Source organism: Mus caroli, chromosome 2, assembly GCF_900094665.2.
Source record: "Mus caroli chromosome 2, CAROLI_EIJ_v1.1, whole genome shotgun sequence".
NCBI lineage: Eukaryota > Metazoa > Chordata > Mammalia > Rodentia > Muridae > Mus > Mus caroli.
Genome location: NC_034571.1, coordinates 105,689,864 through 105,716,262, shown reverse-complemented (window position 1 = coordinate 105,716,262; position 26,399 = coordinate 105,689,864). Strand labels below are relative to the sequence as shown.

General features: G+C 41.4%; 1 protein-coding gene across 2 annotated transcripts in view; it reads left to right on the top strand.

Moving 5' to 3' along the window:
* Nucleotides 1–26,399, top strand: part of Ryr3 (ryanodine receptor 3) — a 542,105-nt gene that overhangs the window by 431,854 nt on the left and 83,852 nt on the right. For both annotated transcript variants that reach the window (XM_029469442.1, XM_021156945.2), the window contains 7 exons: nucleotides 1,229–1,344; nucleotides 2,155–2,222; nucleotides 3,069–3,190; nucleotides 16,852–16,901; nucleotides 17,297–17,357; nucleotides 19,707–19,945; nucleotides 21,347–21,428. In XM_029469442.1, the coding sequence (XP_029325302.1) occupies nucleotides 1,229–1,344; nucleotides 2,155–2,222; nucleotides 3,069–3,190; nucleotides 16,852–16,901; nucleotides 17,297–17,357; nucleotides 19,707–19,945; nucleotides 21,347–21,428 (738 nt within the window). The remainder of the gene's footprint in view (nucleotides 1–1,228; nucleotides 1,345–2,154; nucleotides 2,223–3,068; nucleotides 3,191–16,851; nucleotides 16,902–17,296; nucleotides 17,358–19,706; nucleotides 19,946–21,346; nucleotides 21,429–26,399) is intronic.

Below are 26,399 nucleotides of genomic sequence, written 5' to 3'. Positions count from 1 at the left end.
CAGCACAGGATGTTTACGAGTTGTTATTGAGGAAATGACTCAGCACAGGATGTTTACGAGATAGTACTGAGGAAATGGCTCAGCACAGGATGTTTACGAGATAGCGGCGCTCCACACACATGGATGGATGTTTTCTATCAAGTTGGCTTGGACCACCTAAGTCTTTGATCAGATGTCTGTGGTGAGCTCCAGAGCATTGTGCTTGCCAGCTTCTTTATAGGAGGAGAAACCGGCTAGAGACCCTGCTCTGAGACCCTGCCCATTCCCCTTCAAAGAAGTAGTTGACAGCAAGATATTTCTCTTTTTTAATTTCCTATAGATTGTTGCTAGCTAATGCCAAGTAAATAAAAACTATACAAATATTTCTATTGTAGTTCATAGGAAGAAAATGACAAAGAAACATATTTGTCACATTGTCGGGTGGGAAAGGTCATGCTGCAGGAGGAGACAGCCTCCAGAGAAGCTGTTGAGAAAACTCCCTGCCCGGCTTTAATCCTCTTTCTAGCACTAAGAAGAATGTGGGGTGTAATTTGCTGATAAAATTCCTTACTCACAGAAAAGAAAATTTCTCCTTTACTATAACCAAAGAGGGAGAGAAGACAACCAGAAGCAGTAGTCAAAAGGGCAAGAGACCAAGGGGGAGGAAAAACAAAAGACCAGGGCAGTGTAACCAAAATGGCTGGGTTATATAGGCAAGAGTCGCTGGTGGAGGGACAGCCCAGCTCCTGGGCTGGAGAGTTTCAGGTAGAAGGTGGGGTATGGCAAACACACCCTGTAACAGGTAGGGACTGAGAGAGGCTGGGAGAACCTGGAGGCCAGATCTGCTTTGATAATGTTAAATAGGCAGCTCAGCCCTTTGTCCCAGGCTTGAAACATGACAATAACATATTGCTTCCTTCATTCCACCCAGTTTATATTCACGTCCATTTACGGCCAGCATCAGGTCAAACATATGAGTATTTGTCACCGTCTCTGACTTCCACCTCAGTATCTTTTAGTAATAATTATAAAGCTCTCTCTGAAGACTCTGCTGAGAAATTACTGTAGCAGAAGTGTTGTGTGCCCGCACAGTCAAGTCCAAATGCACGAGTCAGTCAGATGATGAGCCACTAACAGCAGCTGTCCACACTGAAAATTAGATTCAGCAGCATGGGGAGGATGGGTGGTGCACCAAAGTCACGTGATTTTTCCCTGCTACTCCCGGGGGTTCCATCTCTGTTCAATCTAGAGGCATGAAGGACTTGGAGCTGGATGCCTCCTCCATGGAGAAGAGATTTGCCTACAAGTTTTTGAAGAAGATCCTGAAGTATGTTGACGCTGCTCAAGAGTTTATTGCTCACTTGGGTAAGTGGAACAGCAAAATAGCAGGAAAGAATTTGGTATTGTGAGTGATCTTCTTCTTCTTCTTCTTCTTCTTCTTCTTCTTCTTCTTCTTCTTCTTCTTCTTCTTCTTCTCCTCCTCCTCCTCCTCCTCCTCCTCCTCCTCCTTCTCCTTCTCCTTCTCCTTCTCCTTCTTTCTCCTCCTCCTCCTCCTCCTCCTCCTCCTTCTTCTTCTTCTTCTAGATTTATTTATTTCCATGAGTATTCTATAACTGTCTTCAGACATACCAGAAGACGGCACTGGATCTTGTTACAGATGATTGTGAGCCACCATGTGGTTGCTGGGAATTGAACCTGGGACCTCTGAAAGAGCAGCCGGTGCACTTAATTACTGGGCCATCTCTCCAGTCCCAGGAGTGATCTTCTTATGTCATCGATGTTTGTGATCCACGGAGACATTTAATTTGGGTGGAGAATAGTGGCTGAGATTTATCCCCCACCCCACCTAGTTTAGTTCCTTGGCTTCTCTGCTGGATTTGATGAGCTCTTGTGTTGTTTGACAAAGCAACTCATCTCATTAACTTTTCCCACACTTTGTGACTATGGACATCACTGAAGCTGCTTCAGAAAAGGGTGTAGTGAGAGAGTTGACATGACACATACCCAACCAGCACGTCTCAACATGCTTCGAAAGATGTTATTTTATGAAAGCAACTAGGCTTGCTCCTTGACTTTTTGAAAAGCTGCTCTGCTTCTAAAAATACTGTGGTTGTTTATCTGTTTGTCTGTTTGTTTGTTTTCTCTGACCGAGGTTTGTTACTCCTGTCTTTGCAGAAGCCATTGTCAGCAGTGGGAAGACAGAGAAGTCTCCCCATGACCAGGAGATCAAATTCTTTGCCAAAGTAAGTATTTCTCCTTCACTCAGGATCTAGTCCAAAAGCTTTCAGGGAGACAGAGGTAAATTTGCTTGTTGTAAAACAGACACAGAGCCGGTAGGAGTTCCAAGGAAGTATGCAGCCTGCTCAGCTCCATACTGTAGCTTAGGGATCCTCCTGACTCGTTCTGTACCATCTGTAACAGGGTGCTTCTTGCTAGTGTGCTCCAAACAAGCTCAATTGTACCGCATCTGTGGGAAACTGGTGTGTAAAGCAAAGAGAGGGGCAAGCAAGCTGCTACTTTTCTGAAATTCTAACTTAGTGCCACCAGCGAGACAATTTAATTTACTCCAGCTACAAAGGAAGCCAAGCAAGCTCCGCAGCCCTGTCTCACTAAAACCAGCTGTTCTGTGGCTAAGAAGGAGAGAATGCATTTGGGTACCAATGAATGTTATCCACAAAACCCTGTTGAGAGGAACCAAGTGTCTTTCAGTATCTTTGCCATAAGAAGCAGAGACAGACGCTTAGGTTGAGGGCTCAGCCATACCTGGAGTGCAGGTGTTGATGTGATGGCCAAGAAGGAAGTTTGAGTTTTCCCAGATATTTCCTTGAAATTGGGTCCTTACACAAGGGTATTTGTTAATAGTCTTTTCTTTTGCATAACTCCAACACTTCTTGTTAAATGCACATAATAATAATAATAATAATAATAATGATGATGATGATGATGCAAAGTGAGACCAAGAGTAGAATTCCCTGGAAATCCACAGCCAGTGTTGAGATGCCTTTGTTCATCAAGAATGAATTCTTTAAAAGGAACTGTCAGATAGACTTTGATCAGCTACTTTAAAAGTGACATTCGATGGCTTCCAGGTTCTCCTCCCACTGGTTGACCAGTACTTCACCAACCACCGCCTGTATTTCCTGTCGTCTCCTCTGAAGCCGCTCAGCAGCAGTGGGTATGCTTCCCATAAAGAGAAAGAAATGGTGGCCAGGTAAGTCTGTGAAATCAAGAGAGGGCCGCTGTGGTAGTCAGCTTTGAGTTCCTGTAACAACATGCCTGAGATACGTAAAGCTAAAAGGTTTACATAGCCCATAGTTCTGAAGTTTAAATCCAGTAGACACCTTTCTTTCATCCCATGGTGAGGGATCTAGAAAGCAGTGATAAGGAGCTCACTGTGAGGCAAACTGCCCAGCTCATGGCCAGAAGGCAAAAATGACAGCATCCTAAAACCTCCTTAAGGTCATACCCCATTGACCCAAAACCTCGCACTCAGCTCCATCCTCCAAGAGTCCTTAACCTCTCAGTAGCAGTACCCTAGAGACAGCTTCTTATACATGGACCCTAGAAGGATACTTGTTCAAACTGCCATTCTCAGTGCTAATATAACGATATTAGCACATATTTAAGATATCAGCTACCTGGAGACTAAATGACAAGTTCTCTGTGGAAATGATGCATAACGTGATGATTAGTAATTCAGAGCCTTGATTAGTATCTTGATTTGAAAATTTTTATAATTGTATATATCTTAGTGATTTCAGAAACGAATGGAATTGCGCTCTTTGGAGTGTTCATGGGGCTTGTGAAATACATATATACACAGGTTAATTGCCGTGAAATAATGTTGAGAAAGAGGGCCAAGGTCCTTCTGAAACTTGAAAATTAAACATGAAACACTAAGGCACATACTAGTTCCAGTCACTTCCTTATCAAGCTTGCAAGATTAAATTTTTAAAGCTCAGATCTTACAAGTCCTAGTGTGAATAATCTGAAATTTGAAAGCTAGAACTACAGGATTGGATAAATGTTGGTTCAGAAGTATCAGCCCCAGAGCTGAAGGGGTGGCTCAGTGGGTAAGGGCATTTGCTGCTTGTGATGGCTTGCACATGCTCAGCCCAGGGAGTGGCACTAGTAGAAGGTATGGCCCTGTTAGAGTAGGTGTGGCCTTGATGGGGTGGGTATGTCTCTGTGGGTGTGGGCTTTAAGACCCTCATCCTAGCTGCCTGGAAGCTAACCTTCCCACTCGCAGCCTTCAGATGAAGATGTAAAACTTTCAGCTCTGCCTGTACCATGCCTGCCTAGATGTGGTCATGATAATGGACTGAACCCCTGAACCTGTAAGCCAGCCCCAATTAAAGGTTGTCCTTTATAAGACTTGCCTTGGTCAGATGTCTCTTCACAGCAGTAAAACCCTAACTAAGACACTGCTCAAGCATGAGTAATGGAGTTTGGATACTTGCACTTAAATAAAAAGCTGAATGTGGCTGCATGTGTAACTGCAGCTCAGGTGTTATAGGGAGCTAAGACAGGAGAATCACTAGAGCTTGCTGGTTACCAACCTAGCTCCTCAGTGAGAGACACTGTGTCGACAGGAATAAGGTAGAGACTGACTGAACACCAGACATCATCCTCTGTCTGCCAGATGCACAGGCATGCACATGTACACACACATGCACATGTACACACACACACAAATACACATGCACATACACATGCACACACAAACCAGCCTAAAACTCCTCTAGACACAAAGTAGGAGTTCCTTCACAGACCTTAACACAAGGAAACCTTCATAATGAGGCTGAAAGGTGCTGTCTAGCATGCTTCAGATTCTTCCTGCTTGGCCACATGTGGATTAGACTTCTAAATAGCAAAGCTCTATGGAGGGTAGTGAAAGTCTGAATACTCTCCATTGACAATGAACATGCACATCATACTGAATAAGAGCTCAGCCATTAACTATCACACTCTTTGAGAGTATATTCAGCTTGAAGATGTGCCTAACATTTATTTAACACTGCATGAACAAGGCACTGATATTAATTTTTCATATACGAGAGTCACTGCCCACCTGAGTAAGTATGCCACTTTCACATGCCACTTCTTTGCTGTGATCACCTAGCCCCACTCAAGACAGGAGAAACCCCATCCTGCCAGAAAGGATACTTTGGGACCAGGTACTGATCCCAAGATCTTATGCCTTCAGGTTGAACTAGTGTGTTCCACAAGTAGCTAGGAAAATGAAGGGCCATGCAAGACATTCAGATAATCCAACAGAGGGCAGGTGTGTCTGTTTTCTTCATCTGTTGATCTTAGACTATTAATTCATGGAAATGTAACATTTGTTCAACCAGGCACCATTTGTCATGGCTGGAATACAACCGCAAGCTGATCAGCCTTGCAAATAGCTTCCAAATCCATCTGTGAGCTGGTGTCTCCCACAGAAGCAGTTGTGTTTACACTGAGCGTGTTCATCCCAGCAGACTCTTTTCTTCTTTCTTTCCTTCTTTTCTTTTACTCTTTTTATTCCTTTAATTTTGTTTGTTTGTTTAAGGGACTAGGGGAGTTATTTGCTGGTTCATCAGTTTCATGTGTCTTGCTATGTAGCCCTGGGTGGCCTAGAATTCACTGTGTAAGTCAGATGGCCCCCAGCTCACAAAAATCTGCCTGCTTCTGCCTCCAAAATGATAGGATTAAAGGTCCAGCTCCACAGCCCATCCCAGGCTAGTCTGAAACTAGCAATTTTCTTGCCTTGGCGCCTGACACATACCAGATTCCTTTTTATTGAATCCTTCTTTCTCGTCTATCATATATATATATATACACACATATATAAACACATAAACATATATGTGTGTGCACATACCATACATAATATATACATATGATCTGCATAAGTATTTTATCTACATGCATGTGAATCTCATGCATTTTAAAAAATGTATTCACTTTACATCCTGCTCACTGCCTCCCTCCTGGTCATCCCTTCCATAATCCTTCCCCCATCTCCTTTCCTCTTCTCCTCTGAGCAGGTGGGGTCCCTCCTGGGTATCTCCCCACCCTGGCACATCAAGTCTCTGCAAGTCTATGTGCTTCCTCTCCTACTAGAACCAGGCAAGGCAGCCCAGCTAGAAGAACATATCCTACATACAGGCAACAGCTTTTGAGATAGCCTCCGCTCCAGTTGTTTGGGACCCACATGAACACCAAGCTGCTTATCTGCTACATATTTGCAGAGAGACCCAGGTCCAGCCCATGTATGTTCTTTGGTTGGTGATTGGGTCTCTGAGAGACTCAAGGGTCCAGGTTAGTTGATTCTGTTGGTCTGCTTGTGGAGTTCCTATCTCCTTAGGGGATGAAAGCTTTCCTCCTATTCTTTAATAAGAGTCCCCAAGCTCCATCCACTATTTGGCTGTGGGTGTATGTCTGTCTGATTCAATTGGTTGGTCCAGCCTCTCAGAGGATAGCCATGTTTGCAAGCAAAACAGAGTACCATCAATATACTCAAATTGGGCCAGTTATGGGTTGGTCGTTCCCTCAGTCTCTGGTCCATCCGCAATCCATGCATTTCTTGTAGACAGAATAAGTTTGGGATCAAACGTTTTGTGGATTGGTTAGTGTCCCTATCACTCCATCAGGGTTCCTCCCAGGCCACACAACACAGCCTCCCCAGGCTTCATATACCCCATGGTATGAATCATAGCTAAGGACACCCCCATTGATTCTTAGGCACCTCCCCTATCCCAGGTGTCTGTCTCTTCCTGGAGATGTCCCTCATCCCCCCCCAATGCCCTCCCCATCGGGTACAGATTTCCATTCATTCTCATGGCCATCCCTACTGCTCCTCCCCACACCCGACCCTGAAACCCTAATCCCCTCATGATCCCTTTTCCCACCCAGTTCCTTCCCTCCACCCACCTTCTATGATCATTCTACTCCCCCTTCCAAGTGAGACTCAAACATCTTTGTTTGTGCCCTCCTTCCTGTCCAGCCTCCTTGGGTCTGTGAAGTGTAACATGGGCATCCTGTATTTTATGGGTAATAACCACGTATAAGTGAATACATACTATGCATGTCCTTTTGGGACTGGGTCACCTTACTCAGGATAATACTTTCAAGATCCATCCATTTGCCTACAGAATTCATAATGTCCTTGTTTTTAATAATTGAATACTATTCCATTGTGTAGATTACCACGTTTTCTTTATCCATTCTTCAGTTGAGGGACATCTAAGTTGTTTCCAGTTTCTGGCTGTTAAAAATAAAGCTGCTATGAACATAGTTGAGCAAGAAGTGTCTTTGTGGGATGTTGGAGCATCATTTGGGTATATGCCCAGGAGTGGAATAGGTGGGTCTTGAGGTAGAACTTGAGTTTTCTAAGAAACTGCCAAATTGATTTCCAAAGTGGTTGTACAAGTTTGCACTCCCACCAGCAATGGAGGAGTGCTCCCCTTTCTCCAACATGTGCTTGAGTTTTTTATATTAGTCATTCTAACCTGAATAAGATAGAATCTCAGAGTTGTTTTGATTTATATTTCCATGATGACTAAGGACTTTGAACATTTATTTAAGTGCTTCTTGGCCATTTGAGATTCCTCTCTATTTATCTCTGTGCCCCATTTTTTAATTGGGTTGTTTGGGTTGTTGGTGTTTAACTTCTTGAGTTCTTTATAAATTTGGATATTAGCCCTCTGTCACATGTAGCTTTGGTGAAGATGTAGGCTGATGTTTTGCCCTATTGACAGTGGCCTTTGCCTTACAGAAGCTTTGCAGTTTCATGAGGTTCCATTTATCAACTGTTGATCTTAGAGCCTGAGCCATTGATGTTCTGTTCAGGAAATTGTCTCCTGTACCAATGTGTTCAAGGGGTATTTACTACTTTTTCTTCTATCAGATTAAGTGTGTCTGGTTTTATGTTGAGGTCCTTGATCCCCTTGGACTTGAATTTTGTGCAGGGTGATAAATATGGATCTATTTCATTCTTCTACATGTAGACATCCACTTAGACTATCACCATTTATTGAAGATGCTTTCTTTTTTCCATTGTATGGTTTGGCTTCTTTATCAAAAATCAAGTGTCCATAAGTGTGTGGGTTTATTTCTGGGTATTTTATTTGATTCCACTAATCAACATATCTGATTCTGTACCAATACCATGCAGGTTTTTTTGGTTTCGCTTTATTATTATTGCTCTGTAGTACTGTTTAAGGTCAGGGATGGTAATTCCTCCCAAAGTTCTTTTATTGTTCAGAATTGTTTTGGCTATCCTAAGTTTATTGTTTTTTCTACATGAAGTTAAGAATTGCTCTTTCAATGTCTATAAAATTTTTTGTTGGAATATGGATCTACAGTTTGCTTTTGGCAAGATGGCTGTTTTTCACTGTTAATCATACTTATCAATGAGCATGAGATATCTTTCCATCTTCTAATATTTTCTTCAGTTTCTTTCTTCAAAGACTTGAAGTTCTTGTTATACAGATCTTTCACTTGCTTGGTTAGAGTTACACCAAGATACTTTATATTCCTCATGGCTATTGTGAAGGGTATTGCTCCCCAAATTTCTTTCTTGGCTAGTTTTTCATTTGTATAAAGATGGGCTACTGATTTATTTGAGTTAAGTTTCTATCCAACCACATTTCTCAAGTGTTTATCAGCTATAGAAGTTCTCTGGGTAGAATTTTTGGGGTTGCTTACCATATCATTCGAAATTAGCAATACTTTGACTTCTTCCAATCCAATTTGTATCCCCTTGATCTCCTTTAGTTGTCTTGTTTCTCTGGCTAGAACTTCAAGTATTATAAAGAATAGGGAGAGAGTGGAAAACCTTGTCTTGTCTCTGATTTTAGTGGAATTACTTTACATTTCTCTCCATTTAGCTTTATGTTGACTATTGACTTGCCGATTATTGCTTTGATTATGTTTAAGTATGTGCCTTTTATCTCTGATCTCTCTAAAACTTTTAACATAAAGGGGTGTTGGAATTTGTCAAAGGCTTTTTCAGCATCTAGTAAGATAATCATGTGATTTTTTTCTTCAGTTTGTTTATAATATAGATTACATTGATGGACTTTTGGGTTTGTTTGTTTGTTTATTATTTAAACAATTTTTATTAGATATTTTCTTCATTTACAATTCAAATACTATCCCAAAAGTCCCTTATACCCTCCCTCCGCCTTGCCCCCCAACCCACCCACTCCAGATTCCTGGACCTGGCATTTCCCTGTATTGGGGCATATAATCTTTGCAAGACCAAGGGCCTCTCCTCCCAATGATGGCCAATTAGGCCATCTTCTGCTACATATGCAGCTAGAGACATGAGCTCAGGGGGTACTGATTATTTCATATTACTGTTCCTCCTATAGGGTTACAGACTCCTTCAGCTCCTTGGGTACTTTCTCTAGCTCCTCCATTGGGGGCCCTGTGTTCCAACTGATGGACTTTTGTATACTGAACAATCCCTGCCCAACTGATGGACTTTTGTATACTGAACAACCCCTGTATCCCTAGGATGATGCCTACTTGATCACTATAGATGATGTTTTAGATGTGTTCCTGGATTTGGTTTGCATCAATATTCATAAGAGTAATTGATCTGAAGTTCTCTTTCTTCTGTTGAATCTTTGTGTGGATTAGGTATCAAGGTGACTGTGGCCTCATAAAATGAGTTTGGCAGTGTTTCTTCTGTTTCTATTTTGTGGAATAGTTCATAGAATCTCCTCCCAAGAGTATTACCCACACATGTGGACTGCTGTCACAGTGACCCTGGGTATGCTCAATTGACAGCATAATTGGAAACATCTCCAGGCTTCCTTCCTAGGTGCACAAGGCCTTCCTAACTACAAGTGATGAAGTATAGTTCAGCTGGAAAAAGACTCCACAGTGAGAACTTTACGTGGAGCACAAAAAGACGTCAGAAATACAAACAACAACAATCAATAACAACAATGATGTTAATGATGATGATCATGATCATAATGATAATAATAGCAGCTTCCTAGTTCCCAAGGACCCAACTAGGGAAGACCATAGACTAATGAAAGATAACAGCATCCTTCCAGTCTGAGCCAGTGCCCTGAGCAGACCTTGGGTACTAGCTCCTCACCCAGTCCTACAACACCCAGAGGAAGCTTGACTCCCAGGCATTCTAACATACCCAGGATCATAGGACCATAGGTGAGAAGGTAACAACATATGTCCCAACACCGGGGAGTAACTGCATCCAGCAGGATCCAGCGACATAGGAACCCTGCCCAGCCAGTGGCACAGGCTCCTTCAGGTCTGAGCCAGTTCCCTGAGCAAACGTTGGGCGCTAGTTCTGTACCCATTCCCACAATACCCATAGAAAGCTTGACTCCCAGGTGCTCTGACACACCTAGGATCTCAGGATCACAGGATCCTATAATCACAGGATCACAGAGAGAGCTGGACTCTGAGGAGTTCTGACTCAACCAGGGTTACAGGAGGGGCAGACCCCAATCAGATACAGCAAGGGCAGGTAGCACTAGAGATAACAAGATGGCCAGAGGCAAGCACAAGAACATAAGCAACAGAAACCAAGATTATTTGGCATCATCAGAACCCAGTTCTCCCACCATAGCAAGTCCTGGATAACCCATCACAGTGGAAAAGCAAGATTCAGATTTAAAATCACTTCTCATGATGATGATAGAAGACTTTAAGAAAGACATAAATAACTCCCTTAAAGAAATAAAGGAGAACACAGGTAAACAGGTAGAAGCCCTTAAAGAGGAAACACAAAAATCCCTTAAAGAATTACAGGAAAACATAACCAAACAGATGAAGGAATTGAACAAAACCATCCAGGATCTAAAAATAAAAATAGAAACATATAGAAATCACAAAGGGAAACAACCCTGGAGATAGAAAACTAAGGAAAGAGATAAGTGTCATAGATGTGAGCATCACCAACAGAATGCAAGAGATAGACAAGAGAATCTGAGATGGAGAAGATACCATACAAAACATTGATGTAACAGTCAAAGAAAATGCAAAAGGCAAAAAGATCCTAATACAAAACATTCAGGAAACCCAGGACACGATGAGAACACTGAACCTAAGAATAATAGGTATAGAAGAGAGCAAAGATTCCCAACTTAAAGGGCCAGTCAATATCTTCAACAAAATTACAGAAGAAAACGTCCCTAACCTAAAGAAACGTTGCCCATGAACATACAAGAAGCCTACAAAACTCCAAATAGATTAGACCAGAAAAGAAATTCTGCCTGTCACCATGAATCAAAACACCAAATGCACAAAACAAACAAACAAAAAGAATATTAAAAGCAGTAAGGGAAAAGGTTAAGTAATATATAAAGGCAGGTGTATCAGAATTACACCAGACTTCTTACCAGAGACTCCAAAAGCCAAAAGACCCTGGGCAGATGTCATACAAACCTTAAGAGAACACAAATGCCAGCCCAGGCTACTATAACCAACAAAATTACCATAGGTGGAGAAAACAAGATATTCCATGACAAAACAAAATTTACACAATATCTTTTCATGAATCCAGCCCTACAAAGGATAAAAATGGAAAACGCCAACACAAGCAGGGAGACTACATACTACAAAAAACAAGAAAGTAATCTTATTTCAACAAACTCAAAAGAAGATAGGCACACAAACAATTCCACCTCTATCAATAAAAATAACAGGAAGCAAAAGTCACTTTTCCTTAATATCTCTTAACATCAATGGACTCAATTCACCAATAAAAAGACACGAACTAACTGACTGGATAATGTAAATAGGATCCAGCATTTTCCTGCATACAGGAAACATATCTCAGTGACAAAGACAGACACTACCTCAGAGTAAAAGACTGGAAAATATTTTCCAAGCAAATGGTCCCAAGAAACAAGCTGGAGTAGTCATTCTAATATCAAATAAAGTCGACTTTCAACCAAAAGTTATCATACAAGATAAGGAAGAACACTCTTCATACTCATCAAAGGAAAAATCTACCAAGATAAACTCAATTCTGAATATCTACGCTTCAAATGTAAGGGTACCCACATTCATAAAAGAAACTTTACTAAAGCTTAAAGCACACATTGAACCTCACACAGTAATAGTAGGCGACTTTAATACCCCACTCTCAACAATGGACGGATTATGGAAACAGAAACTAAACAGAGACAAAGTGAAAGTAACAGAAGTTATGAACAAAATGGATTTAACAGATATCTATAGAACATTTCATCCTAAAGCAAAAGAATATACCATTTTCTTAACACCTCATGGTACCTTCTCCAAAATTGACCATGTAATTGGTCACAAAAGAGGCCTCAACAGATGCAAGAAGATTGAAGTAATCCCATGCACCCTATCAGATTACCATGGACAAAGGCTGGTCTTCAATAACAACAAAAACAATGGAAATCCCACATACAAATGGAAGCTGAACAGCACTCAATGATAACTTGATCAAGGAAAAAACAAAGAGATTGAAGACTTTATAGAATTTAATGAAAATTAATGTACATCATACCAAAACTTATGGGACACAATGGAAGCAAGACTAAGAGGAAAACTCATAACTCTTGAGTGTCTCTAAAAAGAAACTGGAGAGAGCATACACTAGCACCTTGACAGCACACCTGAAAGCACTAGAACAACAACAACAACAAAAGCAAATTCACCCAAGAGGAGTAAACAGCAGGAAATAATCAAACTCTGGACTGAAATCAACCAAGTAGAAACAAAAGAGACCTATTCAAAGCATCAACAAAACCAGGATCTGGCTCTTTGAAAAAAATCAACAAGATAGATAAACCCTTAGCCAGACTAACCAGAGGCAGTATCTTAGTTAATAAAATCAGAAATGAAAAAAGGAGACATAACAAGGGAACCAAGGAAATTTAAAAAAAATCACTAGATCCTAGTATAAAAGCCTATACTCAACCAAATTGGAAAATCTGGATGAAATGAACAATTTTCTAGACAGGTACCAGGTGCCAAAGTTAAAACAGGATCAGATAAACCATCTTAACAGTCCCATAACCCCCAAAAGAAATAGAAGCAGTCATTGAAAATTTCCCAACCAAAAAAAGCCCAGAACCAGATGGGTTTAGTGCAGAATTCTATCAGACCTTCAAAGAAGACCTAATACCAAAACTCTTCAAACTATTCCACAAAATAGAAACAGAAGAAACACTACTCAATTCGTTCTATGAAGTCACAATTATGATCATTCCAAAACCATACAAACACCCAACAAAAAGAAAGAGAACTTCAGACCAATTACCCTTATGATCCCATCGATGCAAAAATACTCAATAAAATTCTTGCAAACCAAATCCAAGAACACATCAAAATGATCATTCACCAAAATCAAGTAGGCTTTATCCCAGGGTTGTAGAGATGGTTCAATGTACAGAAATCCATCAATGTAATCCACTACATAAACAAACTCAAAGAAAAAAGAACACATGATCATTTCATTAGATGCTGAAAAAGCATTTGACAAAATTCAACATCCCTTTGTGATAAAAGTCTTGGAAAGATCAGGAATTCAAGGCCCATACCTAAACATAGTAAAAGCAATATACACCAAACCAGTAGCCAACATCAAACTGAATGGAAAGAAACTTGAAGCAATCCCACTAAAATCAGAAACTAGACAAGGCCACCCACTCTCTCCCTGTCTATTCAATATAGTACTTGAAGTTCTAGCTAGAGCAATTAGACAACAATGGGAAGTTAAAGGATACAAATTGGAAAGGAAAAAGTCAAAATATCACTATTTGCAGATGATATGATGGAATACTTAAGTTACCCCAAAAATTCCACTAGAGAACTCCTAAACCTGACAAACTACTTCAGCAAAGTGGCTGAATATAACATTTAACTCAAATAAATCAGTAACCTTCCTCTACTCAAAGGATAAACAGGCTGAGAAAGAAAATAGGGAAAAGAGTTAGAAAATAGGGAATAATTTTCATAGAGTTAGAAAGAACAATTTGCAAATTCATTTGGAATACCAAAAACCCAGGATAGCAAAAACTATTCTCATCAATAAAAGAACTTATGGGGGGGGGTCATCATCTCTGACCTCAAGCTGTATTACAGAGCAATAGTGATTTAAAAACAAAACAAAAACAAAAATGTGCAGTATTGGTACAGAGATGGGCAGGAAGATCAATGGAATAGAATTGAAGACCCAGAAATGAACCCACATCTAAGGTCTCTTGATATTTGACAAAGGAGCTAAAAGCATCCAGTGCAAAAAAGACAGCATTTTCAACAAATGGTGCTGGTTCAACTGGAAGTCAGCATGTAGAAGAATGCAAATCAGCCCATTCTTATCTCCTTGTACAAAGCTCAAGTCCCAGTGGATCAAGGATCTCCACATAAAACCAGAGACACTGAAACTAATAGAGGAGAAAGTGGGGAAGAGCCTCAAACACATGGCACAGGGGAAAACTTCCTGAACAGAACACCAATGACTTATGCTCTAAGATCAAGAATAGACATATGGGACCTAATAAAATTGCAAAGCTTCTGTAAGGCGAAGGACACTGTTAATAGGACAAAATGGTTACCACCAGATTGGAAAAAAATCTTTACCAATCCTACATCTGATATCCAATATAAGCAAAAAACTCATGAAATTAGACTCCCAAGAATCAAATAACCCTATTCAAAAATGGGGTACAAAGCTAAACAAAGAATTTTCAACTGAGGACTATTGAATGGCCAAGAAGCACCTAATGGGAAACACAAATCAAAATAACCCGGAGATTCAACCTCACACCAGTCAGAATGGCTAAGATCAAAAACTCAGGTGACAGCAGATGCTGGCAAGGTTGTAGAGAAAAAGGAACACTCCTCCATTGCTGGTGGGATTGTAAGCTGGTACAACCACTCAGTTTGGCAGTTCCTCAGAAAATTGGACATAGTGCTTACCTGAGGACACCCAGAAGATACTCCAACATGTAATAAGGACACATGCTCCACTATATTCATAGCAGCCTTATTTATAAGAGCCAGAAGCTGGAAAGAACCCAGATGTCTTTCAACAGAGGAATGGATACAGAAAAATGTGGTACATTTACACAATGGAGTACTACTCAGCTATTAAAAAGGATGAATTCATGAAATTCTTAGACCAATAGATAGAACTAGAAAATATCATCCTGAGTGAGGTAACCCAATCACAAAAGAACACACATGGTATGCGCTCACTGATAAGTGGATATTAGCCCAAAAGCTCAGAATACTCAAGATGCAACTCATAGACCACATGAAGCTCAAGAAGAAGGAAGACAAAAGTGTGGATGCTTCAGTTCTTCTTAGAAAGGGGAACAAAATACTCATGGGAGCAAATATGGAGACAACATGTGGAGCAGAGACTGAAGGAAAGACCACCCAGAGACTGCCCCAACTGGGGATCCATCCCATATACAGACACTAACCCCAGACACTCTTGTGGATGCCAAGAAGTGCTTGCTGACAGGAGCCTGATAATAGCTGTCTCCTGAGAGGCTCTGCCAAAGCCTGACAAATACAGAGGTAGATGCTTGCATCCAACCATCAGACTAATCACAGGGTCCCCAATGGAGGAGTTAGAGAAAGGACTGAAGGAGCTGAAGGCGATTGCAACCCCATAGGAAGAACAACAATATCAACCAACCAGACCCTCCAGAGCTCCCAGGGACTAAACTACCAACCAAGGAGTACTCATGGAGGGACCCATGGCTCTAGCCACATAGGTAGCAGAAGATGGCCTTGTCAGGCATTAATGGGAGGAGAGGCCCTTGGTCCTGTGAAGGCTCTAGACCCCAGTGTAGGGGAATTTGAGGGAGGAGGAGTGTATAGGTGGGTGGGGGAACACCTTCATAGAAACAAGGGGTGGGGGATAGGAGGTTCAGGAGAGGGGGAACAGGGAAAAGGGTGACATTTGAATTATAAATAAAGAAAATATCTAATAAAAATTATTTTATGTACAAAAAAAGATAACAGCAAAAATGTACTTCTTAAAATGTTTCTGTGTTTAACAGACTCCTATTCCCTACTCTAACCATCAACACTTTTCCACCTTCCAACTAAAGCTTGAAGACTGCAGCATAGTTCGCAGTTCCATACTGCCTTTTAGAATCTTTATCTTTTTTTTCATGTTCCATGAATGAACATTTTAACACATAGCATCTCTCACTGTACTGGCTGGCTTTGTATGTCAACTTGACACAGGCTGGAGTTATCACAGAGAAAGGAGCTTCAGTTGAGGAAATGCCTCCATGAGATCCAGCTGTAAGGCATTTTCTCAATTAGTGATCAAGGTGGGAGGGCCCAGCCATTTGTGGGTGGTGCCATCCCTGGGCTGGTAGTCCTGGGTTCTATAAGAAGGCAAGCTGAGCAAGCCAAGGGAAGCAAGCCAGTAAGGAACATCCCTCCGTGGCCTCTGCATCAGCTCCTGCTTCCTGACCTGCCTGAGTTCCAGTCCTGACTTCCTTGGTGATGAACAGCAGTATGGAAGTGTAAGCCGAATAAACCCTTTCCTCCCCAACTTGCTTCTTGGTCAGGATGTTTGTGCAGGAATAGAAACCCTGACTAAGACAATCACGAAGGAAAGTTTGCACAGGACCATTGGCAAATGCTATTCTCATTCCAGAGGAATGGTTTTTGAGTAGGGTGGAACTTCCTGCAAGGAACGGTTCATAATTCTCTACCATGACAGTGTGAACCACATTATTTTCCTCAGCATGGTTCCAAGGACTGTTCCAGAGGACACAGTGTATCCTCCTAAAGTGCCAATCTATGTATTGCTTCACATGTGAGGGGTGGGAGAATGTAGAAAAATCACTTCTTCAATCTCTGTGACTCTCTGAATTACAACCTTTTCTGCTTTAGCCTATTCTGCAAGCTGGCCGCTCTTGTTAGACACAGGATTTCACTCTTTGGTAAGTAAAAGGATGTGTTGCGAAAGGCAGCACTCCTTCCTGTAATTACCTTGAGCCTTCATTTGTGGCTCCCTTAGAAAACCTGTACCTTGGGACTGAGGTGTCACCTAAATTTTCCAGAGAAAATTGGTCTGAAGCATGATTAATGACCTCTCTACCTTTTTAACAGCTCAGATTTTCCACACCAATGAATGTTTTAAGCTCTGCCTGTGACATCCATCATGAAGCAGAGGCTCTGTCAGACCAGAGATAAACGCCTCGTCCCTGAACACAGACCTGGCACTTTGTGTGTTACTGGTTAATTATACTGGGCTAGGGCTTATGCATACTAAGAAGGCTGTATTTAACAGCCAGGCTGGGTTGGGGGAAGTCATGGCTGATGATTTTCATTCTAGGGAGCGATTCAACGACAATGGTGAGCTGTCTCCATATCTTAGCTCAGACACTTGACACAAGGTAAGCCCAATGTTTTCTTCCTAATAGTTTCTTATGACTGACTTCCTGTCTGGCCCCAGAAGTGGCATTCTGCTTCTCATTCCCACAGTCCAGACCTACTGTCATGGACCATCTTAAATACAAAGCCATTAATCAGCTCTCACCCTCTTTTACAAAATTCTTTTTTCAGGAGATACAATGTATAAATAACATAGCAACATTCAATTTGTGCTTAATAGTACGTACACACACACACACTCACACATGTATAGGTAGAAATAGGTGGTAGGCAATGAAACCCTTGTCATCCTAAAAATAAGTAAATAAATAAATAAATCTCAGGCTAATTTGAGAATCTGCAGGAAGGTTGGCTGAACAGGAAAGAAGGTTTTATTTTTAAAAAGACAACAATACACAGTTGTGTAATATTAACATACGTGATAGTTTTAAAGAGAGATATAGTAAAATAAACTGACAGGAGTTTTGTTTAACATGCTCATTAAGAGCGGTCCTTATCAGAAGCTTCATCTAGCAACTAATGGAGCAGAGTCGGAAACCCATAGCTAAACATTAGGCAGAATTCTGGGCATCCCCTAGGAAGAGGAGGAGGAAGGATGTAGGAGCTAGTGGGGCCAAGGACACCATAAGAACATGGCTCACAGAATCATCTAAGCAGCGCTCATAGGGGCTCACAGACACTGAAATGACAATCAGGGAGCCTGTATGGATCTGCATAGGTCTTCTACATTTATGTTATGGTTGTGTAGCTTAGTGTTCTTGTGGGACTCCCAACAGTGGGAGTGAGAGGTACCTCTGAGTCTCTCGCCTACTCTTGGAACCCTTTTCCTTCTACTGGGTTGCCTCCGTCATCCTTTATATGAGGGTTTGTGCCTATTGTAACTTGTTATGCTGTGTTCAGTTGATATCCCCATTCTTTTCTGAAGGGAAACAGGGGAGTGGATCAGGGGTGGGGCACTGGGAGGAGTGAAGGGATGGGAAACTGTGGTAGGGATGTAATACATGAGACAAGAATAAACAAATAAAAAAGAAGAAAAAAGGTCCTTATGCAAAGTGTGGTGGCACATACGTTTGATCTCAGTACTCAGGAAGCTGAGGCAGGCAGATCTCTGTGTACTTAAGGTCAGCCAAAAGGCTATATAGTGAGACCTTGTCTCAAAAAAAAAAAAAAAAACCACCATTAATTAATAAATGGTTCTTATCAGAGTCAGGAAGAGGACATACCCCTCAAGAGCTAATGTAAAAGAGAACTACCTTCTTAAGAGAGTGACCCAAAGATGACAGCCTGTGACAAACTCAAGCCCATGAAAAATAATAAGGGCTAGAGATATGGCTTGGTGGGTAAAAGCACTTGCCTGACACGCATGAGGCTAGGAGTTCAGATCCCCAGGTCCCACAAAAATGTCTAGTGGTTATAGCAACTCATCACCAGGCAGGCAGGGACAGGATCCCAGAACAAGCTGGCCAGCTAGACTAACCAAGTTACTTAGCCGTGGGTTCAAATCAGAGACCCTGCTTCAATACATAGAATGGAAAGTGGTCAAGGAAGATGCCCAACATTAGCCTCTGACCAAAACACACACACACACCCCAATAAATAAATAATAACAAGAGTACTGATCATTGCAGGAGATCTCTGCTCTTCAGAGCAAGCCTCACTGATGGTCCTTACTGTCCTGATATGTTTGATAATTACCAAGAAAACTTTGAAGAGAAAGAGCATATGCCCTGGAAGGAATTCTGTCAATATCTCCTGAAGTTGATATTGCAATATGGAAAATTACAGACTGAATATAGGTTTTGTCCCAATTCTGTGTTCTATGAAACAGTTCTGAGGGAAGAATTCAGCTGTTCTTAGCTTCCTCTGCCCCACTGACCTAATAAGGCTGGCTTTCTAATGGACTGGCTTTCTCCCTTTCCTCTCCCCTCATCCAATGCACGATTGCTCTGCAAACTAGGAGAAGTACAGGCTTTAGGAGACTGCTTGCCTCTCTTCTCTTTTCTCCTCCTTCCTCCTAAATAGCAAACAAAGAACAAAAGTTCTTAACCCCAAGTGAGCTGTAGAAAAGGCTCACTCCTATCCTTTCATTGGATAATAACAGATGAGGCAGCTGCAGCAAGCTGTAGGTCACAAGTGACTTCCATTCTAAATTGTTCTTTGTGGGTCCTGAAGAGTTTGGCAATGATCTCCACAAGCCAAGCCCAAGTGATCTGTGTGGTTAAGGTCTATTTTCCAGATGGAAACAGACCAATATCCACTGTCTGCCCAGTTTGCCTCCAAGTCACCACCATGTAAAGGGGGTTGACCTGACAATCCAGTTGTGCCTGTTTCTGACTGCTGTTCACTTGCAGGACAGTGATGAAGTCAGGCTCAGAGCTGGTGAAAGCTGGGCTGCGAGCATTCTTTGAAAATGCTGCTGAAGACTTAGAGAAGACCTCCGAAAACCTGAAGCTGGGGAAGTTTACCCATTCCCGAACGCAGATCAAAGGTGTTTCTCAGAATATTAACTACACCACAGTGGCTCTGCTTCCCATCCTGACATCCATCTTTGAGCACATCGCTCAGCATCAGTTTGGGGTGGATCTACTCTGTGAGTCCTACTGCTGTTTGTCACCAATGTCTATGCGCTGGCCACAGACAGAGACCCACTCACTCACATTGACCTTGAGGGCAGAGTAGAAAGACAGATGTCCCACACTTTTCTTAGATTAAATTTAAAAAAAAATGCAGTGATCATCCCTTGGAAAGGAAGAAATCCTTTAGTGTGAGTTTAGAACATTTCATCTTTCTCCGATTTCACTCTGAACCAGTCTCGCCCCTGCTCCATCGAATTTGAAAAGCTTATCTGAGCAACACACCTTAGAAGTATATACCCTCTGCTGCCAGGGCTTCCAGATGCTGTGGATCATATTAAAAAGCCTTGATCATTCACTGGTACCAGGAGCAAAGGAAAGAGGTTAACATCACATGGGTTTTTCTCCCAATGGTTTTATTTTGCTTTGTACTTAGCAGAATGTCCAGCCCCACCCCCACCCCCGTGTTCATGCTCTGTCACCAAGCTTCAGGACTGCTTAAACATTGCCATGTGATTTAATTTAGCCAGTTGTCCATAGCTAGGGCTATGTCTTCCATCAGTTAGTCCCCACTAGGTAGAAGTTCTATGACATGGAAACAAGGCAGTGTCTTGGTTGAAAAATAAAACATTAAATTGTTTCTAGTTTTGTTGAAGTAGTCCTAGCAGTCCATGGTATGAGGTCTAGAGATGATTGAGGGCATGTTGCCTGCTGACAAAATTCTTTGTGTTCCTTCAGAACTCTATTCCCTTAGAAAACAGGGAAGACCATGATACAATTAAAAATACAGCCTAATATTTTAGATGATCATATTTGAGATATCTCTCTCTCCCTCCTTCTCTCTCTCTCCCTCTCCCTTCTTCCCTCTCTTTTCAACCCTCCCTCCTTCCCTTTCTCTCTGTCTCCCTCCTTCCCTTTCTCCCTGTCTCCCCCCTTCCCTTCCTCCCTCCCTCCCTCTCTGAATAAAGCATGACAGATGTACAGACCGTCTTAGAAAATTATCAAAAGTAATATAGAGGCTTCAAGTTTTATTCGCTCTTCCATCCAGAGGAAGACAATATTTCCCTCGGTAATGTTTGACTGTAATGTCGTCTTTATTGGGTAAATGACCTGTTTGGGAGATCCATTGACCAGAAGATTCCTTTCTCCAGGAAGCTTTGTGATCTCCATCAGGAGGCCTGCAAATGACATAGGTGACACCAGTGGAGCACGTCTTCCTGTCAGTGTTTTCCAACAAGTAGTAAAAGAGTGTCCGGTTTGAAGAGGATTTCACTTGTTTACAGAAACAGGGAGAAAGGAAAACTAGAGAGGGCTTGTGACTGATGCCTTCCTTAATTTTTTTTTTTCTTCATGGACTTTTCCGTGTGATGGAGCTGGAGCTGAGACTGATATGTGGCTCTGGCTTCTCTTTGTTTCAGTGAGCGATGTGCAGGTTTCATGCTACCACATTCTGTGCAGCCTCTACTCCCTTGGGACTGGGAAAAACATCTATGTTGAAAGGTAATTAGTTTTTTGCTTACTTTTTTTAAGTTAAAAACTCTTTGGCTCAAAAAAAAAAAATGTTGTGGGGGAGAGAGGGCTAACACATTCTGCCTAAACACGAGCTAAACGAGAACAAAAATAGATGCGCTAATAGGGACTTAGGCCAGCCCAAGAGTCTCCAACCCTACCCAAAGAACTACAAGCAGCTAAGGAGTGCTGAGGCTGGAGAAACAGGCTTCCCTAGGGGAAAGCACACAAACTTCACATCCAATACCAAATGATCAGTACATTATACAGACTGAGAACTGAGAGGCTGTATTTATGTTTGAGAATACATAAGTGTGTGTGTGTGTGTGTGTGTGTGTGTGTGTGTAAAACAACAATTTTTTAAAAGACGTCATGAATTTGAAAGAAAGCAAGGAGGAGTATATAGAAGGGAGTAAACAGGAAAAGGGGAAGGGAGAAAGTGTAGGATGCACATATAAAATTCTTAGAGAATAATAAGATACCATACTAAATTTTAAAACACTTAACATCTGCTTTTCAGTCCAGCAAAACCCAAATAGTCACTAATCAGGAATAGCAGCTTTACAGCTGAGTTATGAAAAATTTTGTCGTAATGTAAAAAAAAAGTAGTGAAATTAATCAGATCGAAGACTTTGGTGGAAAAAGCTACTGAATATATTTATTCAGTGTATATTCAGTATATATACTGAAAGGACTATAAAATCCCGCAAAATCATGTGCTAGAAGCCAAAAAAAAAAAATGTTGAAGGCATGTGCGCTTCATTATCAGGGCTTCTGCAAAGCTTCCAGAGTTCCTGTGGCCAAAGCTTTCTGAGACACTTGAGGGACCTAAGGCAGTGGCTTTAGTGTTTAATGAGTCTCTATGTGACACACCCTTGGACCTTTGCCACAAACAGCTGTCAGATTAGCTATGGTTTTAAACAACAAACAGTTCGGTCCCAGAAAAGCTATTTGATAATCTCGAATCTGGGCATACTTACTTGTAGGTTTGGGGTTTCAGCTTTTCCTCTATAACCAGTCTGTGATGGTGGAAGCCTGACAGCCCTTAGCTTTTCAGCCTCAGGGGCCATGTGTTATATTGTTCTGCTTAATTCCAGAGGTAAAATAAGGATAAAAGCTTCAGATTTAGCCTTATTCCTGAAGGCCTGAGTCTCTTATCCCTTTCAAATAAGCAAGCCTGAAAGAATCCAATCTGTTTTTAAGTAATTTAATCTGATCACACTTGGGGGCTCTACTAACATACCCATATATGAAGCTTGGATCAAACACCCTAAAATCCAACCCTCATTTCATACTGAAACACACATATATTAAAAGTGTGTCAGTAAAGCAAAATGAGAACTTATCCCTTCTAAGAACTTAACTGAACCGGTGGATTAAAATCCGTCTTAGGGATGAATTGAAAACCAGTCTATTCCACCAGAGTCCCAGCTTCCAAATGGCTTACAGGTTTCAAGAAACTCACCGAAGAACTAATGGTTAAATTTGCCTTATGGGGATGTGTTGTGGATAGCCCTGGGCTAATTATATTTGATGTTAACTCCATTCTCCTGTGAGTGGTTGTGAACAAGGAATGAGTCAGCACTCAGGTGATTTCCTGTAAACCTGCTTCCCACCTTAATTTGTAACAAAAAGGAGAGTTGATGATTGGGCAGATAAAAGGGAAGGTGGAGCAGGAGGGGAGAGGAAGGAGAAAATGAAAGAGGGAGGGGACAGAGAGGAGGAGGAAGAAGGAGAAAAGTGGAGCAGAAGCACGTGGCCTGGAAAAACTGCAAATTCTAAGGGGTCTCATAAGCTGTGGAAGATGGTAGTGTAGTGGTAGACCTGCCCAATCTAGGCACGCAGCATGTAATCATATTAACTGTGTCCTGTTTTCATTGCTGGGGCATATTTGGGAGGGGATTTACCGCAACAAGGATGTCTTTGCGTTTGCCTGGCTTTCCTTACTGTTTTACAGAAAACACAAAAATGGCTTTGTCATCAACAGTTAATGATTTTGGGGGTTTTGGTTTTTTTTGTTGGTGGTGTTTTTTGTTTGTTTGGTTTGGGTTTTGGGGTTCTTTTTGATGGCATTTCGCTGAGTAGCCTGAACTGTCCTGGAACTCACTCTGTAGTCCAGGCTGGCCTAGAACTCAAGAGATGCTCCTAGTTCTGCCTCCTGAGTGCTTAGATTAAAGCTATGCACCACCACTGTCCAGGTTATTGAATACCAGGAACTGGAATTACAGATGCTTGTGAGCCATCATGTGGGTGTTAAAATTGAACCCAGGTCCTCTAGAAGAGCAGTCAGTGTTCTTTTATTATTAAATATATTTATTTATTCACCTTGCAACCCAATATTAGCCCTTCCTCTGCTCCCAGTACCTCTCCCCATTTCCCTTAGAAGGGGAAGCCCTCCTCTGGGTGTCAACCCCCCACATACACACACATTCTACTCTGAAACCCCACCCCACACATTAAGTTGCTGCAGGACTACACATATACTCTCCCAATGAGGCCGAGGCTGTCCATTTAGAGACAGCCCCTGCTGACCCACATGAAGACCAAGCTGCTCATCTGCTACATATATATAGGGGGGTTAGGTCTAGCCTGTACTCTCTTTTTAGTTGGTGCTTCAGTGTCTGGGGCCCCCCAAGGTTCCAGGTTAGCTGACTCTGTTGGTCTTCCTGTGGAGTCCCTGTCCTCTTTGGCCTCCATCTTTCTCCCAACTCTTCTATGAGACTCCTGAGCTCCACCTAATGTTTGGGTGTGAGTCTCTGCATCTCTTTCCATTGGCTGTTGGGTGGATCCTCTCAGATGACAGTTAATGCTAGGTTTCTGTGCGCAAACATAACAGAGTACTATTAACAGTGTCAGGGATTGGCTCTTGCCCATGGGATGCGTCTTAGTTTGGGGCAGTCATTGGTTGGCCATTCCCTCAGTGTCCTTTCTATCTTTGTCCCTGCACATCTTATAGACAGGACACATTTTGGGTTGAAGGTTTTGTGGGTAGGTTACTGTCCTTCCCCTTTCCCTGGGTGTCCTGCTTGCAGCCAGTGCTCTTAAGCACTGAGCCATCTCTCCAGCCCCAAGATAAAAATTTTAAACTTGTATTTTTAACCAAATAAATAGAATTGATAAAGATTTTCCAATTAACTTTTCACTTAGTGAAAATATCACAGAGAGAGTGAGCGAGAGAGAGAGAGAACACACCAAGAAACCTTATATAACTTTTTGTACAGTTTCTGCATTTTTCTTTTGAAAAAAATAGACAAAAAGTTAATTTTGAAATGTCAGGCCAGAAAGCCTTGTTCACCCATGGCTTTTTGTACTTAATTCACATTCATTGCTGTGATTGCTCTGAACAGAGCTGGGAATATTGGAGTTTGGATTTTTATTCTACATTCACATAAGACTAGCTAGCCAGAATTAAAGAGACCCAACAACTGGAAACCTAGCAACTTAGGATCCTAGGACTGTGCTGTTGGCACAAGCAATGGTTTTTATGTCTGTTTTTGCTTGTTTTGATTTTTCTCTTGTTCTGTTTTATGTTCTAATTGTAATACTTTCCATATGTAAAGTTAAAAGTCTGCCACCTTCTTTACTCTATGCCACATCCCATCCAGACCCACTCCCCTGAGAAGTCACTAGCCACATTTGGGTATGCATCAGTCTTGATGATTTCTCTGTATACGAATTTTCAGGCATGTGAGATCATAGGATACATAGAATTTTGCAGCTTTGTCATATTAGAAAAAGACAAAAACCTGATTTCTTTAACCTATAAATCATATTTCAAATATATCATTTAGTATACTATATCTATTAAGTTTCCACTTTAGAAAAAAAGCAAATTGTATATACAACAATTCTAGCCTACTTCTCATCCCGTTTTCTATTTTGCTATAAAATTCACCGTAGCGTTTGCATTTTGTCCTGATACTCACTTCCCGGCCCACTTTACTTTGTGCCTCCATCGTTTAGCACATCGTCCAAATTTCTGAACAGAAATTCCCTATTCTTAGTTTTCTTTAAATTTAGTTTTTTTTTTTTTTTTTTTTTTTTTTTTTTTTTTTTTTGTCTTTTGACAGTCTGGAGTCATCATGGGACAGTCACTTCTGTAAGAGCCCTGAAGTCTCTGGGAACTTTATAATGTCCACATAGAGCCTTAGCTACCATCAATCATTTTCTCTCCAATGCATCCAGCACTCCACTCACACATGGCATTACAGAGGAGAGCAGGGAACTGACAGTTCATAGCTTTCCTTCATTTGCCTGTGATGCATCCCAGGACTGACTATTCTATTTAACCCTCTTCACTTTACTCTGCAGGTCAAGAAATTTTGCTTTATTTGGGAAATGTTTCCTTTTCAGTAGTTTGTATTACAAACAACTGATTTTAGCCTGTGGTTGACTGGTTCCATTACTTTTAGCCACTGGTAAAACAGCAATAAGCAGGGCAAGAACCCCCCACCCCCACCCCTCAAGGGGAAAGCTCCTGCAACTTAAATCCTTTTGCCCCTATCTCTTCAAAGTACTACTGCCTCCCTGCAGCCTCTAATTCATGGACCTTTTGAGAACATTCCAAGTCTAAACTACAGCACAGTTTTTGGTGTGTGTGTGTGTGTGTGTGTGTGTGTGTGTGTATGTTTTCCCTGTTTTTTTGTTCAGGGAAAGTAATCCTGTGTAAGTTTGTTCCTTAACTTTTCACACCTGGTTTCTTACTAGAAACTATTAGCTGGTTGTTTTCTTTCTGTTTAACAATTTTTATGATTTTTTTTTCCAAAAACTTCCTCTGTGTTAATATTTTCAATTTTATTTTCTGTAAGTGTATAGAGAATACACATTCTGTTTTTCTTTTTCTGGATAAATTTATCATCTTTTTCTCTCTTTTTTGCTGCTAGGAATATTGTTAATTCTCAAGAACAAAGGCCTGTGCATGCGTGCATATGTATGTGTGTGTGTGTGTGTGTGTGTGTGTGT